Raw genomic sequence first — 17,874 nt, 5'->3', positions numbered from 1 at the left:
CTTCCATGCTCTGAGACTGGTCTCCTCCCCAGGCCCAGTGTTTGTGTGATACACCGTGTGAACACAACACCGCACAAAATGATGGGGCACAGGCTGAGCCAGGTTGTGTAGGTGGTAAATTAAGCATTTTGTATGTAAATAACAAAGTCACTGCAAATACAAAATCTGAGCAACATAAGGAAAACACATCCATCCTATGTACATCAGAGCAGTAACGAGTGACAGCTGCACATCCCCAGCTGCACTCTACAGAAAGTTCCTCTGCCATTTTCACATTTTTATAGAAACTTTCAGAGCTTTTTTTGAGGAGGGGTGGGAGGGTGTCCTATTTTTATTTTGCCTTGAAATGACTTTGGCTCAGATCCACGAAGGCACTTCATGTGCCTAAATGCCACGGTGACCCAGGCCATAGTTACCAGCACATTCACACAAGGAAATGCCTCGTCTGTGTAGAGGGATTCTGGCTCATGAGAGGCATATGGAAGGTGGCAGTCGTGGATGCTGCTCTGCAGTGCTGTCACACACAGTTCTGGGACATCTCCTTGTGTGGTGGTGCTGTGCACTTCAGTCTGATCTGTGCTGTCCAGAGCTCAGTTCATTTTCAGTGAGCAGGAGGGGAGGGATTGCGTTCTTTGTTGGAAGGATAAATGTGGCTTGCAACCACTTTGCAACACTGCCAGACCTGCAGGTGAAACCCTGCTTGTTTCCAGCCATGATTAACAGAAGGAACATGGCCAAAGATAATACAGAAGGGAAGGAATGAAAGGAGAGCCAAACCCTGCCTAAATGGTGGGAGGCGGCTACATGTGTTAGCTGGACCATGACCAAGGCAGATGCAGCAAAGCTGAGTGGGGAGGTTAAAGGAGAAACCCTCTGGACAGTAACTTTGTTCAGATTCATCTTGGGAATACCAGGATCTGAGATATCGAGCTGTGGCTGAACTTGGGCATTGCCTAAGCGTGTGCTAACCCCACTGGTGCTTCACCAAGGCCTGGGTCTGGCTCTAACGGCTCAGCCGCTGCACATGGTAGTGAAACCCACCACTTCCAGCAACCTGTGTGCGTGGTGGGCCCTCGGGCATACCTGCAGCCTGCAGGTCACACAGGTGCCACTGCAGATGCTGCAGGAGCAGGATTTCTTCAGATTTTCAGGAACTGGATGTGTTTAAATTTCCTTCCCTGCCACCTGGCTCTGAAAGGGCTGCTCCCCACCTCTGGCTCCCTGCACGGCTGAGGAGGGCTGGTATTCTGGGTTACCACTGAAAACTCCAGCTTCTGTTTGGTGATGTCTGACTCCTTTCCTCACCCCGTTCCTCTGTTGTGGAATGGAAATGGCCCGCTAAACAAAAGGCCTCCCAGAAACACCAGGTTGCTGGCAGCAGTCTGGAGACGTGGCACTGGTACTTTGGAAAATACGGCGCTCCTCTTCCCACCTTTGTGTAGCTTTGTGTACCACGGTTACATATTAAATCAGCTGCAGTAATTACCGAGCTGTGGCTGCAGAGTTATTAACTCCCAGCCCAGACTAACACCGCTCTGCTGCTGAGGGCCTTGCGCTCTGGCAGCTCTGTGGCTGTGGCGTCAGGGCCCTGCAGTGCCAGGCCAGCTCCGGCCCCACAGAGCCTGGCCAACAGCAGGCCGCGAGTCAAAGCGTTCTCTCCAGCAAGTTCGTTCCCTTCCTGTCTCTTCTGCTACTGATGCAGGTCAAGATTAAAAAATTTAAAAAAATGAAAAATGACCATTAGAGAGAGCACTCACAGCTTCTGGGGCTTGTAGGAATGAGGTGAGCGGCAGCACCCAGCTATCACAGCTAAAACCTGCGCTTCTGAAACACTGCAAGTCTGTCAAGTTTTGACATGGAAGCAAAAAATAAAAATAAAATTGGGGGGGTGGGGAGGGAAGTGTTGCCACAGCTCTTGGAGAGTTTGGACCATGACAGCCAGGGCACATCTGCCTTCTGCATTTTGATAGCAGGAAACAGATATGAAATAAAACCTGAAGCGTTGGGCTGCACAAGTTAGTATATCCTGTAGAACAAAGTTATTTAAAGGCAATAAAAGTGCTGTTCTACAGCTTCAGTCAACCCTTTTCTAAAGTTTTCTCTTTTAGTAAGTACGGCTTCAATAATGGGGCTGGAATACACGGCCAGGTCTGATCTTGTTTCCCCATCAGCACGGCCGCGTCTCTCAGAGCCTGGGACACGGATTCAGTTTCACACCAGCAACTGGGCTAAGAAAGACTTTTTCCCATCGGAGAATACTAACTGCATCAAACAATTGATGGAATAATTAGGGTATTACCAAAGTGCTGTCAAGTATGAACAACCCCAAAACACACAACATTATTACTCCTATATCAATAAAGAGATTAAAAAATAATAAAAATAATTAAAATAAAAATCTGAGGACTTGACATGAGCAGCACGATCGGGGAAACACCCCCAGCAGGTGGGTCCTCCACAGTCAGCATCTGACCTGGAAAGGAAGCACAACGCGACCAGCAGCGCTCACGCAACCTGGCTTTACAGTAGAGGGTGAACTGCACTCAGTCTCCCCAGTCAGGTTATCCCTCTAGGAGGCACTATGTTAATTACAAAAATAAAAAAAATACAGCTGCATAACTGCATAGTGGTCATTTGTGAGCACTCCCGGAGGAGCTGGCTGTAACTGTCACGTAGGCACAGGGAGGAGTAGTGTCAGGGTCAGGCTGCAGCGCCCCGGGAGCAGGCTGTGCAAGGTCAGAGGGTCCCAGGGGCCGCTGGAGCGTTAGCGTTGGTGACAGTCAGGTGCTGCTTGTTGTCAGTGGTGCACTTGGGGAAGTCGTCCGTCTTACAGAGGATCTTGGAAATGATTTTGCGGAAGGTGTAGCGGAAGTCCCTGATCCTGTAGGCATAGATGATGGGGTTGATGACAGAGTTGGCGTGCGAGAGGATGATGGCCATGTACATCACCCACTCGGGCTTGGATTTGGAGAACTCCTCGTGGAAGTGAGTGATGCAGTTCAAGATGTGCAGGGGCAGCCAACAGAAGGCAAAAAGTCCCACGATGATGGCCAGAGACTTGGCTGCGTGGACCTCCTTCTGCAGTGTGGTCCGGGAGTTGCCCATCAGCTCGATCTGATGCAGCTGTTTGCAGGCAACAATAAATATCTTAATGTAGATTCCCAGCATGATGACGAGTGGAAGCAGCACGCAGCCAAAGAAGTTGAAGTACACCATGTAGCTCATAGTCACCACGTTCTCAAAGAGGCAGGAGATGAAGCAGCCGTGGTGTTCTGCCCTGGTGTCAGGCCCCGTCTCGTTGGTGGAGTTGGGACAACCGCTCATGGCTTTATTCCAGCCCATAAGCGGCGTCAGCCCGATTACGAAGGACAGGAGCCACAGCACAGCGATGAGGCCTCTCGCCCTCTTCCCCGTCACCAGACTGTTATACCTGCAGCATCGAGACGAGAGCCGAGATAGGGGCATTAATTACCTGAGCGCTCATGACTTCCCTGCAGTTAAAGTCATTGGTGTTTTGGCCGACGCCACAAAATCCCCACCCACACCCCCATGGGAACCTCACCTCTGTGATCCTCGAGGGGTAAAAAATCTCACCTCTGCTCCACGCCTACGCGAGGTGATTTGGGGAGCTGAGTCACGTACTATTCCCGTGGGCTGCCAAGCACTGCCCTGGCCCGCGAGCATCAGCCCGGTGAGACTTCAGTAGGAGGTAAGGGCACAGAGTCTTAAAAAAGGCTTTATCATTGCATGAGCCTAAACCACTGACTACACAGACGGCCAGCACACGGCGGTGGAAGGCTCCGCAACCAGCACCTGGCTCTCCTGGCTCAGCACCCACCGCTGGGCACGCCACGGCGCGCTGCTGGGCTCCGTGAACTTCTGGGCTGACCGATTCTGGCAGAGCCGGTGCTGGCTCCCACTTGTACGCTGTGATGGGCAGCCAAAGGCTTAACCAGCATCGCCCCACACTCCTACAGCCCCTACACCGCAGGCTGCTTGCTTCAACTTGGGCTGCTCTTACGCCTGCAGCAACACTGGCTTTTACTGCAGATTGCAGCGGTCCAGTAATGTGCTGGCCATCCCTGTGCTACCTCGTACACCGACGTGGGAAGTACACATGTGTGTGGAAACCATGGATCCTACCAGTTTCCCAAACAGTGCAATTGCTGGCTCACACATGCCAGACTGCAGCCCACGCGAGCTTGTTGTGGCTGGATAACAAACACCCTGGCAGAACTCTGAGCCAGCATCTGCTAATGATGGATTGCTCAGGAGATTTACAAGCGAGGGTTTGTGTCTCCATTCCGAGTGGAATGCCAGAACCTCCGGGCTGTTCTCCCTCCGTTCACCTTCCCTGCTTTGTGCCCCCTCTGACAGTGCTGATGGGCGCAGCTTCCCTTAGCTCACAGGGCTGGCATCAGCCTCTGCTGCTTGAGTACGTGACACTGCAGCTGGATGTAAAGCCCCAGATCTTAAAGCAAACACTTTCCTTGGGCTGCTCTCACAAGTTATAAAGAATTTCAGCAAAGGCCAAGTTGATGCAGTACAGGGGGATGCAGAGCCCCCCACATCTCCGAAACAGGTGGTGCAGGCACCTGAGAGGGCAAGGACAAGCTGGTGTGGGTGTGATGAGAACAGATGCCAGCATCAAAACATCACTTGGCTCTCATTTTGGAGGTATGAAGAACCCAGCGACTGCCAGAAAGACAACACGAGAAACCCATTCCCGTCCTGCCTGCGGCCAGTTCGCATCCACTGGCCCATGGACGTGTCCCCCCTTCCCACACCCTCCTTTCACTGCTTGTTTACTCTGGCTTCGCTACCCTGCTCCTCCTTTCCTAAGACCGTTTGTTCTGATTTTCTTCCGGCCCGTGAGGCAGGGGAGGGTTTTTATTCCCACAGAGCCGCAGCTGTGCATCTGAATCACGCTGGCGTCGCCTCCGTGCGTGCGCGGCCGTCTCCTCCTGCAAGCTGCAGAGGCGGCGGGGCCAGGCCGGGAGGAGCAGCCGGGGGGCTCGGGCTGTCTCTGAGCACCCGGAGGAGGCAGCAGCCCAAGGCACAGGTTTGCTCCTGCACTTCTCTCTTGTTATTACTGAGCCTCGCTGCCTCGGATGAGCAATTATCGGTCGAGGCATCAGCGAGGCCAAGCCCTTTGCTTTCCGAACGCTGTGCCTGCTGTCAGGAGCCCAACCTGCTCTGGGGCTGTGGAGCCTGGAAACTTTAAGATGGGATTCAGAGCAGGAGCCCAGCTATCTTGGCAAAGTCGGAGCCTCAAGCTACTGCTGGCCTTGGCTGGGCTGAGTCAGTGCTGCAGGGAGGACCAGGGGCCGCTCCTGACCTTTACAGCTCTACACGTGGGAAGAAAAGAAATGCGGCCATGGGAGCCCACAGGCTGTCTCGGGCTCCCCAGCTTGTGCTATTCACTCAGCTGACCGCTTTTGTTGCTGCTCCGCAGCCTCGGTGCCATCACATCACACGAACCATTGCAGCAGCTGTGGAAAATGCAAAAGCCCAGCTCAGAAAGAGAAAGTGAAGGAGCCGAGGCTCTGTCTCGCTGGAGGCTCTGTGCAGCCGAACCGAGTGGCTCAGCCACGTCCTGCACCGATGCTGCCTCTTGCTGAAAACACATGGCCCCAGTGAGGCTTTTTCATTGTTACTGCTCGCTCTTCCCTCCTGCTCACGAGAGGAGGGAGCTGGGATCAAACTGAAGCAGGAGCCCCATCGGTGCGAAGGAAGAGATGGAAAAATCTGCTGCTGGCGGTGGCAAAGGCCCTGCAAAAGCTGCTCGCTGAGAGGAGGCCCACGTGAAGCTGGGGACGGTTTGGCATTCTAAAAGTGTTGGCTAATTACCCTCTTGTTACAGCTACGTGGTGAGAAACTGCCTGCACTGAGTTAGCAGAAGCCAAGCACACGCTTACAGGTGTGCAAAGCCACCACGCGGAGCTGCCGCCACAAGGCAGTATCAAAAAAAACCCTTCTCCCTGAGCACGCGGAGATGAACACAGTGTCACAGCTCTGAATACGCCAGGAAACCACTCCTTCACTCTTTCAGGCTTAATATTATCAGGCAAGAAACTGTTAAAGTAAATTTACTCACCTAAGTCCGCTCAATTAATGCACAACAAATATCGAATCTCCTCTAGGTTTCTGCTTAGGGGCTTCAAATGCTGCTTTAGTGTAAATGACAGCTGAATGCTTAAAAATGATTTATGGAGATTAAATAACCTGGCGGTGCATTAGTTCCTTTTACACAGCCTGGCAAGGTCTCTTTGCTGGCATAATCATCACCAAACAGCTAATTAGCTCAGCTCCCACCAGCGGAGAGGCTGCAGAAGCACCGATGCCATCCCCAGCCACCGGCGCTGTGCTGCGATCACAAGGAGAGTCAGGTTTCTGTTTTTCCGACAAAAATAGCGATGCACTGGCTGTCAGTTAATAGCCACGCAGCCCACGCTGTGCTGGGCCAAATATTTCCCACGGCGTCTGGCGGAGAGGCCCCCTGAGCTGGCCGTGGGCTGGAGGTGGCAGCCTTCCCCCGGCACCACCTCTCCTTGGTAGGATGCTCGGGGTTTTGCGGGGTTTCTCCCCCCCAGCAGCTCTCACTGCACTCGCACTGCTGTTTGCTAGAGCTGGCCACGCCAGGACACCCGGCAGACACTGCTGAGAGCAGCTGGGTGGCAGGGATGGGGTCTGGCTGCTGTGCGGAGGCACCGAGTCCTGTGCTGCACGTCCCTGGCATCTCCCCGTGAGCTCTTGCAGTGTCCCCACTCCGAGATCACCAAGCAGTGCTGCTGCTGTCCAACAAGGAGCAGCCAGGGCATAATTCAGCATTTAGGGGCATGAGACTGGGGCCATGAGGCAGCAACGGCTTGGGGGAACAGTCCCGAAGGGGCCATACCCAGCCCAGGAGGAGGAGGAGGTCAGGAAGCCGTGGTGCCACAGCCTTTTACCACTCTCTGCAACTGGAGACACAAAAATGAGCTCCAGAACCTCCTGGAGCTCACCTGGAGGAACCAGCAGCGTCCCAGCTGCGTCCTGGCACCTTCAGAGCCTCCGGGGTTGTGTTTTGGGGCAGGCAGGCCCTGGCTCCCTCCCCATTTCACCCCATGCCCAGCGTGCTGGATGCAGGGAGCCGAGCAGACAGAGAGCTCGCAGCACTCACCCTCTGCAGGTGCTCTGCTACAAACAAGCAGCGATAATTTATAGGTTTCTATTTTAAGGGTGAAGAAAAAAAACACAACACAGACACCTCCATTCACAGGGGGAGAGAGCGGTTCGGCTGCCAAGCATTGTATCCTTGTCATCTCCTCGCAGCTGTACTTTTCATCATGCTCTTTTTTTTTTTCCCTTTCTTTTCAGTGTAAGAACACGAACTGTGCACCCGTGCTGCCGCTCCGTTTGCTCCACACACAGCCGCGGAGCAGACATCGCCTATTAGACGAAATATCCTGGCAGGACATTAGAAATGAATCACAAATTGCACCTTAGAGAGAGAGAGAGAGAGAGAAAGAGAGAGAGAAGAGAGAAAGAGAAGGAGAAAGAGAGAAAGAAAGAGAGAGAAGGAAGGAAGGAAGGAAGGAAGGAAGGAAGGAAGGAAGGAAGGAAGGAAGGAAGGAAGGAAGGAAGGAAGGAAGGAAGAGAAAGAAAGAAAGAAAGAAAGAAAGAAAGAAAGAAAGAAAGAAAGAAAGAAAGAAAGAAAGAAAGAAAGAAAGAAAGAAAGAAAGAAAGAAAGAAAGAAAGAAAGAAAGAAAGAAAGAAAGAAAAGCAAAAACAAGAGCTGCGCTGTCTCCCCAGGAAGGAGTTGGCGGCGAGTGAGAAATCTGATTAGTGGCTGCAGCGCGGGCCGAGGAAGCCGGACATCTGTGCGCGGCCACGGCCAGTCGCAGACAAATCGCTTCCTCCCCGCATCTGCCCCCGATGTGCGCATGGGAAGGCAGCAGCAGCCCCCGTGTGCTCCCGGCCTCCTGCCCTTCCTGCTGGGGGCACGGAGCTGGGGGGGCCGCAGCAAAGGTGAGCTCGGTGGGGCTCACCGGGTGCCCACCGTGCTCCTCCCCCAGCAGGGCACCCCCCTGCAGGGCCCCTGCAGCCCTGGCAGGTCTGCACGAGGCGTAAATGTGATGGGAGAGAGGAAGGATGCGGTCCTACATGGCACCTTGTCCCTCCCAGAGCCCGAGTGATGCGGGGCCAGCAGCTCCCGCTGGCCCTGGCTGTGGTGCTCAGCGCCCGGGTGCTTTCCCAGCACCAAACCTCTGCTCACAGAGCACCGAAGGGCACGGGCAGCAGCACGGGCACACCCCAGGGATGTACTCACGGGTTATATCTGGCTCATGCCAGGCCTGATGTCCTCAGGAGGCTTAGGGGGATAATCCCCTCTCCGGCGTGTGCGAATTCCCTGAGCCAAGCCGTGAGAGCAGCCGGGGAAGGGGCAGCTCTGCACAGCTGCAGGCACAGCTGGTGGCACCGACCCTGGCACCCTGCTGAAGCTGTGCCAAACCACGGCAGCAGCCTCAGCACCCCCTGAGGGCCAGGGCAGGGTGGTCCTAAAAGACTCAGTTCTGCAGTCTGTGCTCAATGCCACGACAAACTGCAAGCTCATACCAAAAGAGGTCTTACAAAAGAGGTTCCACAGCAAAATTCTGCCAGATTTCAAAACCCGTTGTTTTTTTCCATTTAAAAATTAACATACTTTTTTTTTTTTTTTCTCTCCTTTTTTACAGGTTGACCTGACCGAACCTAAAAAAAGCCCCGAACCCCAAAGCTCTGGGTCCTGGCTCAGCCCAAGGTCCGTGCCCCGAGCTGACCCCTGGAAGCAGCTGCGTGCTCCTCTCCCCGACATCCCTGCTGCCCCTGCGGAGCTCCCAGGGACAATTAACATCCTGCCGGGATTTTTGCTCCTTGCCAGGGAGGGAAGTGGCCCCTGAGATATGGGAAAAATATAAAAATTTGGGACATGCACATTTAGGAAATCGGACTGCTGACACCTAAAAATAACTGCTGCTTCCCGCTTCCAGTTTACGACCCTAAGAGCGATCGGCACCGATGTTTTTGTACGCAGAGAGGCTGCATCCGGAGGCAGCTGCGATGCCCAGCATTAGCCGCTGCCTGCCCCAGTCCTAAATCCCAATGCCTCAAGCACCAAAAACTCCCGAAAGTCGTGGCTGCCTCAGTGCTTAGGCAGACACCAGCCTTGCCCATGGTGCTGGGCACGTTTGCTGGGTTTGCCGTGCACTGAGTTTATAAATCGGTGCTAACCTCATGCCGACGGCACTGCTCGGGGTCGGGAACCATGTGTGTGAGCCACACGCAAACATCGGGACACGCGTGTGGGTCCAGACAAAGGGTAGTGCAAGGATTTCCCCTCCAGAAAGGAAACGAAGCGAGGGCAGAAGGAAGAGCGGCTGCAATTCTCTTGCTGAGGCCCAGCTGGCACACAGAAAACGGCAGAGGAAGGCCGAGGCTCTGCAGAGGATTTTCCCTCCTCCCCAGGGCTCCAGCCCTATCGCCCATGACTGCTCGCCGGTTTGCTTTCTGGGGAACAAGCTGAAGGGAACTGGGAAGCAATTCCTGCAGGGCTGTAGCCTTCCCGAGGGGAGCAGCTCGGGGGGAGCTGGGCTGCTGCAGCGGCAGACGCAGGGCGCCCGTGATCAAGGCAAGGATGCCCCAGCAGCAGGAGGCGAGGTGAAGGCACCCAGCACGATGTTGGGCAGGGTTTTTTGCTCTGCTTTGGCACTCCAAGTACAGATACTGCCCCGTCTCGCCCCAATTCCTTACCCGTTTGTTCCAGGCTCCTACCCCTACCTCCAACAACGAGCCATGCCAAAGGATTTTGGTCGATGTGAATAGAAGGGAACGGTTTTATTCCACCTACAAATCTTCTTTGGCTCGCAGTGGCGGGGCTGTGGGGTGAAATCCAGCCCTGGAGAACGCTGCAGAGCAAAATCTTAGCCCCGCTCCCCTGCCAGATGCTCTGCAGGGTGGATTTGCTGCTGCTGAGACTCCGCTGCCTGGCCCCGATACTCTGCTCACAGCAAGCGCGGCGGGGAAGGGAGCATTTGCTAGGGGGCTGAGGTGGGAGCAGAGAGCTATTTATATTTATATTTATATTTATATTTATATTTATATTTATATTTATATTTATATTTATATTTATATTTATATTTATATTTATATTTATATTTATATTTATATTTATATTTATTTCTTAAGTGCCTATCACCATCCTGATAAACACTCTCTGGAACCACTCTGATGGCAGAGGTAAGAACGGGAGATGGCCTGTTGGTACCTCGGCACTTCTGTTTCCAACCAGTTAAATAAAAATAAAAATAAAAAAACAAACAAGACTTTTGCCCCAGGACGGGTGCTGTGTGCCCACTGTGGCACTGACGGGTGCCGGGCAGCAAGGTGTGGGCAGGATGAGGCCAGGAGCTTTTGTCCTGGAGCTGGGAAGGGGCCGGGAAGGGTCCAGGAGCTGCAGGCACGGGCTAGACGTGGGCAGGAGGTTTTGCCCCAGCAAATAGTAAATTTGTCAAACCCAAACCCAAACAAACAAGCGAGTTTCAAGGGACAGAAAGAATTCACGACTTCGTGGCCAAATTCAGCAAATATTTTTAGCCAGGCGAAGGAGGGTTCCAAAACACCACTTGGAAATTTTGTACAATTTTTGTTGTGCTCTTCTCTAGCCGGGGACTCGTCAGCTCCTTCCCAGCCAGGATGCCCCCGTTTCGAAAAGCAGCAGCTGCAGGAAGGGTTAAGCAGCTCAGCAGCAACCTGCCAGGCTGGTCAGGATCGCTGAAGCCTCCAAACCTCGCTGCTTCGATTTGACTGAAACAATTTGCCTCTTCCCCCGTGGGATTTTTGGGTTCAGCCACAGAACTGAAAAATCCATTATTAGCCTGGCTGCAGTGCAAACTGCTGCACAGCCTGCGGGCCTGCCCTGCCCGTGTGCTTAAATATCCCTTAAATAATGCCAAATAATATGGCAGGCTCCACCCTCAGTGTCCCCACACAGATTTCCAGCAGGAGCCATGGGGCATGGGACTCAGGCTGCAGGCTGGGCACAAATCATTAAATGCTTGGTGCCGTGTGGCCCGTTACTGGTCCCTGCACTGGTCTCCAGGAGGAATTTTTTAGTGCGAAAGAAACTTTTCCTACGGTCATCACTCCCACAGCCCAAGTCTCCCTCTGAGGGCAGCAATGGGGCAGGATCCTGCCCACACCACGGGCAGTGCTGGGACAGGCCGGGCACGGGGCTGCTGCTGAGGCTGCCCCAAAAACCCCAGGCTGGAAAACCCGAGCGTGGCAGAGAAGTGTTTTGCCAGCAGAGTTTTATAACATCCTCCCCAAAGCCTTCTCTGTCCTCTTTTGATGCTGGCTGTACAAACGAGAAGCCTTTCGGTGCCAGTCCCTAAACCTCCTGCTGCTGAAGCAATGCCCTGTCCCGGCCTTTCCAAGAGGTTTTCCTTGCTGGTCACCCCAGGAGCAACGAAACGCGCCTCGGTGCCAAGGTGAAGCTTAATCCAAACCTCACACCTCGGAGCAGGCTTGGATGGGAGTCCTGGATGGCGATTTACAGCCAAAGAGCTGGATGTGTCTGGCTAGGAGGCAGTCACAGGAATATATATAGATGCACTGAGCAGATGTCCGTGCCAAGGGAATACAGGATTTAGCCAAAGATGGGGTGAAAAAACAGCGCTGGGAAAGTATCTGAGCAAGGAAACCCCCCTGGGGCTTCATCCCACTCAGGTGCATGGACTGACCTAGCAGAAAGTGCAGCAAACCTGCTTGAAAGCCGTGTTAAAAGAGTGGAGGAAACACTTGCTGCTTTGTCGGTTGTCAAAGCACTTCCCCTCTGCGTACCTTCGAGCGATCCCTCAAGGCGCCCTGACCTGCCGCTCTCACACTGATTCCAGCGGAGCACAAACCCCGCTCGCAGGGCTCCGCTGCCTCAGCCGAGCCCTGCAAAAAGCATTTGTGGTACAAAGGAGGAGAGTCACAGCTAAAAGCCTGAGCCCAACACTGTGCCGGCGATGTGTGGTGGGATTAAACTGAGAATTAAAAAATCCGAACTGCTCTGGAGCTGCTGCCGAGCCGCCGGACCCCATCCTGAGAAAGCCCCAGAGCACACAAATGGAGCAGGCAGCGGGGAATTATCCGAGCTGGTGCCAGTGGCTAGGAAGGGTTTACAGGACAGCAGCTGCTTGGATATTGCTTGCCACAGGGCTCAGCCCCGCTCCCCATCCCGAGGAATTCCCAGGTCCCACGACGCTCGCCCCACTCAGTTTCCATTCCCCGGCCGTATTGCCTGCCCAGTGCCTGAGCAACATCTGCCCAATGCATGGGACTTACACCGTGCCGGAATAGGGTGAGCGGGTGGGGTTTTTAAGTCGTTTTAGGAAGAATTTATTGCTTATGCAAGGAGACGCCACAGCCAAGCAGAACCTGGGGAAGCTGCAGCCACCGCGGTTCAGCTGGGGTCCCTGCCCTGTGCCCCCCCAGACCCCGCTTGTGGCCGCTCCCCGCAGTGCCGTGAGTCCCCCCGGGGGCTCATCGATGCCCAGTTCCCGGGGAGGGACATCAGAGGCAGGAGGAGACCAGATTAACAGATTCAGGTCATTTGTAATGCAAAACCTGGGGGTTTGCCGCACTTAAGGAAGCTGCTGCACCTACTCGCTGTTAAAGTGCTTGTAAAATATATTTAACGCATTCATCCCAGCGTCCCGTGAATTAGAAGGAAGGCAGCGAAATTTTTGGATGACAGCTTGAACTGTGAACTTGTGCAAACTGAGGTGTGAATCCTTTCTCCTTCCCTCTCCTCCTGTCACTGCGTGTGCACAGAGCTGACACCTGACATTTACCCAGGTAAGCACCCGCTCGTGGCACGCACTCAGAAGGAAAAGGTGTGCACGCAAATACAGCACTTGTAAATGCAACAAAATGCATTTTCAGTCCATTGATTAAATCTATAAACTAGAGGACAGCCTAGTCAGGCTCTTCTCTGAGTCAAAAACCTGAGTTATGCCCAATGTCACATTAAAGCCCCTTTAAGATGACTTTCAGCCTCCCTGAAAGTATCACAGCCTGAGCTCGGCGGGACAAGGGCTCTCACAGAACAGCCTGCACAACCCTTTCTCTCATGGGCTGGGAAGTAGGAGAAGGAGTGGTTGCTCTTGTATTCAATTACCCGGGAGATGCCCTGAGCCCCAGTAACAGGGGTTGTATAAATACCTACATAGATAAGCTCGACCTGTCCCAGGCTCACTCCTGCATCCCCGCGTAGCCTCCGCAGGAAGCCACTGACCCTCCCAAGACAAATAGCCTCAAGACACTGAGCTCCCAAGTAGGTCTTTAAGCAAGAGGCAGGACGCTGGGAACCTGATCCCAGTCGTGCAGTGAGTACAAAGTCTCTGATATTTTCACCATCACCACCTTCAAACATCACGGCATCGCTAGAGATGGGACGTTACAGGGAAAGGCACGGCCCCAGCGGTCAGGGGACGGGGCTGCCTCGCGTCTCTTACCTCAGAGGGATCTTGATGGCCAGGTACCTGTCGATGGCCACCGCCAGCAAGCTGAAGATGGAGCTTTGGGTCAGCACCAGCACGAAGCAGGCGAAGAAGAGGCAGCTGTGAAAATCCACCTGGAAGCCGATGCTGATGGTGATGGCGAAGGGGATGGCCAGCAAGCCCACGGCGATATCGGCCACGGCCAGCGACACCAGGAAATAGTTGGTGGCGTTCTTCAACGTGCTGTTGATGGCCACGGCCCAGCACACGAGCACGTTGCCGGCGATGGACAGCACGGCGATGATGAGCTCCAGCACGATGTAGGTGGTTTTCAGAGTGTCCATGGCGAGGAGCCGCGACCCTTCACCGCCACGAGCTGCTCGCCCCGGGGCTCGCGGCTACCAAGAGGCCACGGGGCAGCGCTTCCCGCAGAGAACCACCCATCGGGGGCCTCCCCGCAGCCTCCCCCCGGCTCCCGGGGGGCCGGAGGGGCGCGGCGAGCCCCGGCCCGCAGCCCCCCGCCGCCGCCCGCAGCGCCCGACCCCGGGGGCGCATCCGCGGGCTCCGGGAGCTCCGCGGGGACGCGCTCAGCGCCCGGCCGCCCCCGAAGCCGCCCCCATCGGCGGGGACGGGGCTTGGACGGCACCGAGCGGACGGGAGCGGCCCCCGCTGCCCGCCGGGGGATGCTCCGCAGCCCGGCCGCTCCGCGCGGCGAGCGCCGGCTTTTTGTGCCCATGGGGAGAGCGGGGCGGGGAGTGCGCGGAGCGGCCGCGATTGGACGGGGAGGGCCGGTCCCGGTGCCCGCAAAACCCCCCCCCCCGCAAACCTTCCCCGGTCCCCCGACCCCTCCCCGCGATCCCCGTCCCGCTTTTGGGGTTCAGAGAGCGGCGAACGCGGAGCCGGCCCCGGCCCCCGGCGAGGGTTGGGGATTGCCACAGAGCGTTGGGACACCGCCGGGAGGGGGGGTGGGGGATTGCCACACCGAGAAAAGTCCCGCCCGTGCCGGCCCACGAAAGCAAAGCGGCTGTTTCATAAAATCCTGACGGCCGCCCGTGGCCCCACGTAACGTTTCCTGGCGTAACGAGATGGCAAAACGCCGTGGGTCAGCACGAGCTGGCTGCTAGCCACGGGGCTAGCGTGGTCAGGGTTAGCTCCACGGGGTCTGGGAAGAATTAAAAACCTGCTGCAGGCACTAAAAAAGGAGGTTCTGCAGCAGGCGATCTTAAAACCAGCAGTGAATGCGGAAATAAGTTATAATTCAATAGCTACTTACCTGTTGGTCGCACCTTTCGTGCGTTATATTGTGTTCACCATCCAAAGCCGAGCAGATCAGAGGCTGAGCATCACTGAGGTTTTTGTGGCATCCAGCAGTGCTAAATAATCCAGGACAGAAACTGGAAAATATCCCAGACAGGCATCCCCCCTTCCTGTAGCAAACAGACAGTAAAAGAAACTGCTGTTGCTTTTCAGAACAAACTTCGAATTAAAAACCTGTGCAAAGGAAAGCTTTCTGGGGATCCAAACCTAAGCAGAGCAAAAACACATGGGAAAAATGATTTATAAATGCTTTTTGTGGACCTGGAGTAAACAGAAACACTCCCAAGGATTAGAAATGCTTTGGATCAGGCTGATTTGAGGGCAGGCTGCTGGTGTGTACTGAGTGAAGCCATTTTCTCCAGGGTGGGCAGCTCAGCAGCAGAATGCTTCAGGATGACTGGGATGCTCAAGGAAAGCCACGTCAGTGGCACATTTGATTTGATAGAAACATACAGCAAGGTTCCCTTCGCTTCCCTTTGGTAAAAGGATCTGCCTTTGGGGATGTCGCTGCCCCTTGCCCCCCCACCTGAACACTTCACACCCTGCAAGCTGCCCGCAGGGCAGGGACCACCTCGCACCGCAGCACCCAGGGCAGCACACGCTGCGCTGCCTCCAGCCCCGGTGCCTGCCCGGTGCCGCACGGGGAGGCAGCGGTGGAGCCCCGGGGCTGCTGCTCCTGCCTTCTCAGCCCTGCCTGGATCCTCGACTTGCCTGCACTGGTTTGGTTTATTTATTATTTTGGGATGAGCGGAGCTCCCCTCGCGCAGAGCCTGTTAGGATCGTGCAAGTGAAGGTAAACAATGATGGAAAGGCGCTTTTTACCCCAAAGCAACAGATTTACATCAGGGTTTTTACCCATTGTTTTCCTAGGTCTATAACATGTGCCAACAGAAGCCTTTTGCTGCTTTACGGCACTTCGGCGAGAAGTGAATGAACTTTGCAGAGGATACGTTTCATTAGGGAAGAATCTGCTGTTGTGATCATGGAAGTAGTTTTTACAGGCTGAGCCCGTGGAAATTTTGGTTTATCAAGTCAGACACGAGCAGAGAAATAATCTGTTTCAGCTTTTGATGAATAGCTTGTTCTGGACAAGGTCTGTCTCTGAGACAGGCAGTAAGGCACAGCGAACTCTATGGATTTTGCATTATGCTGAGATTCATGGCTCTGCAAAGCACAGGCACCTCTGCCAAGGTCCGGTGGTTTATTTTGGCATTAACTGAAGCAGCTGAACTCATTCCGAATCCAACTTAGCTGCCAGTGTAGGCAAGGAGCAGTGTGCTCGCTCTGCTCTACCATGCGTGGTTAAAACCTGCCGGCAGTTAGAGCAGGAGGAGCCCAGTCCCAGGTCCCAGCCAGAGATACGGAGCCTCCGGACCCTGCCCTCCGGCTGTGTTCTTTGAGCCCTGCTTTAAATTGTGTGCCATTAAACATCACCTGGATGTGCCGGCCTTGTAAAGCAATCATCGGGGCAGGCATTGTGAAACTCTGCAGTCCCCGTGGCTCTGCGGATGCTGAGTCTCGAGGTGACAACGTGCATGGCTGTATTCTGCCGGCTGTAAACCAGCAAGGACGTCACACGCTCAGCAAGGTAAATATAGCCCAAAGCAGCTCATGGAATCCATTCAAGAAGTGGAGCACAATAATAACACGGCAACAGGTCACCGGCGCGCTGTTTGGTGCGAAGATGTCACATACGGTGACAAATGAGTCATCATTACTATTATTTTCCGGGTTTTTATGTTACGCTAGGGATTTGCTGCTCAGCACTCTTGGAGGAAACACCAGCCCCGACCAGCTTCTTTCAAGTGTAAGGACTCATCTGGCTCCTTTGTTCGGAGGGAAACAGATTTAAACAGCTCCCACGTGGTGGACAGCGATACGGTGGGGGGCAGGATCGGCACCCTGGCGCGGCCGTAGCCCGCAGCTCTGCTTTGGCAGAAGCCCTCCAACCTCGTACGTGCTGTTCCTCTGTCGCTGCAGTCCCTGGGGGAACAGAGCTGCCGCTTTGGAGGCAGTGCGCTTCCTGCAGCCCTCTGTGATCTTTTGTGTGAGGCCTCTCTGCCTCTGCGCAGGCTCAGGCTTCTCTGGGACTTCCCCGGCCAGCTCTGCCTTGACACCTTTGGTTGTCTTGGCCCAGCCACAAAGCAGCAGTGAGAGACACCTCCTACCCCCAGCACACACCAAGCCAGGCCCAGCCAGCCCTTGGGGCCAGGCTGCAGCTGCCACGAGATGCTCCTGAGCCACTAAGGGTCAAGATGCTCTCACTGGTCCTGCAGCCAGTTCTCTATTCCTGCAGACCTTGGCACCTTCAGCACCATTCTCCAAACATGTCTCTCCCCAGCAGGCCCTTCCCTTTCTAACCTCTTGTCACTGCTTGTCTCCTCGGCGAGGGCTGTTGGCTGCAGGAAGGACGAGCGATGGCAGGGCTTTGCAGGGCGGGTGTGAGGAGCTGGCCCAAGGACCTGCTCCTGTGCGTCTGTGGCTGCCTCTGCCAGGGCAGCAGACCTCAGCCCCAACGCGCTAAATAGGAGCCACTGGCCTGGCAGAACTAGCACAGCCTGGGGAACTGAATCCCCATTACTGCTCAAGTCCTCACTAGCACATCTGAGCTGTTTTGCAGGACAAGACAGAGCTTGTCCTGAACCTGACTCCACGAAAGGGTTCCCAAGACACAACACAACCTGCAAACCATGCAGCAGGTACAAAAGCCCTCTTCAAAGTGGTGCTTGCGATGACGGTCTGAAATGCACGGTGTCTGCACAAGCCAGGCGAAGGGAGCCAATTTGGTATGCAGGCAGGTGAAAGAAGTACCCAGCGCTGCTGGAATATTCATGGTCTGCATCCCATGCTGAGCATTAGCATGTCAAAGATTGCAGGCAGCTCTGCAGTAAATATCTGTGGAGGTGAGTGGTGCAAGGCAGGGTTTGTGGCTGCATTGCTGGAGGCGTTTTTCTGGAAGAGCCGGGGAAAGGAAAGCAGAGAGTGAAATTCCAGAGAAAACTGCTTCCGTACTGAAGACTTCACCAAATCCAAAAAATGCCTGGAAAACAAA

The 17,874-nt window shown here is 54.6% G+C and overlaps 1 protein-coding gene across 1 annotated transcript; it reads right to left on the bottom strand.

Annotated features, from left to right (window-relative positions):
- Positions 1 to 98: 98 nt before the first annotated feature.
- On the bottom strand, positions 99 to 14,241 carry ADORA2B (adenosine A2b receptor). The gene is made up of 2 exons (XM_084493354.1): positions 13,521 to 14,241; positions 99 to 3,430 (listed from the first exon to the last, which is right to left on the bottom strand). Exons 1-2 carry the CDS (start codon positions 13,847 to 13,849, stop codon positions 2,737 to 2,739), a joined length of 1,023 nt encoding a protein of 340 aa, XP_084349480.1. The 5' UTR covers positions 13,850 to 14,241; the 3' UTR covers positions 99 to 2,736.
- Positions 14,242 to 17,874: the final 3,633 nt, after the last annotated feature.

Source organism: Aythya ferina, assembly GCF_964211825.1.
Source record: "Aythya ferina genome assembly, chromosome: 19".
Taxonomy (NCBI): domain Eukaryota; kingdom Metazoa; phylum Chordata; class Aves; order Anseriformes; family Anatidae; genus Aythya; species Aythya ferina.
The sequence above is the reverse complement of the archived record's forward strand: the minus strand, read 5'-3'. Positions and strand labels throughout refer to the sequence as shown.

Coding starts and splice junctions, on each gene's coding strand:
- ADORA2B (XM_084493354.1), bottom strand. CDS start 13,849: ATGGACACTCTGAAAACCACCTACATCGTGCTGGAGCTCATCATCGCC. Junction 3,431..13,520: donor GCCATCAAGATCCCTCTGAG/GTAAGAGACGCG, acceptor TCGATGCTGCAG/GTATAACAGTCTGGTGACGG.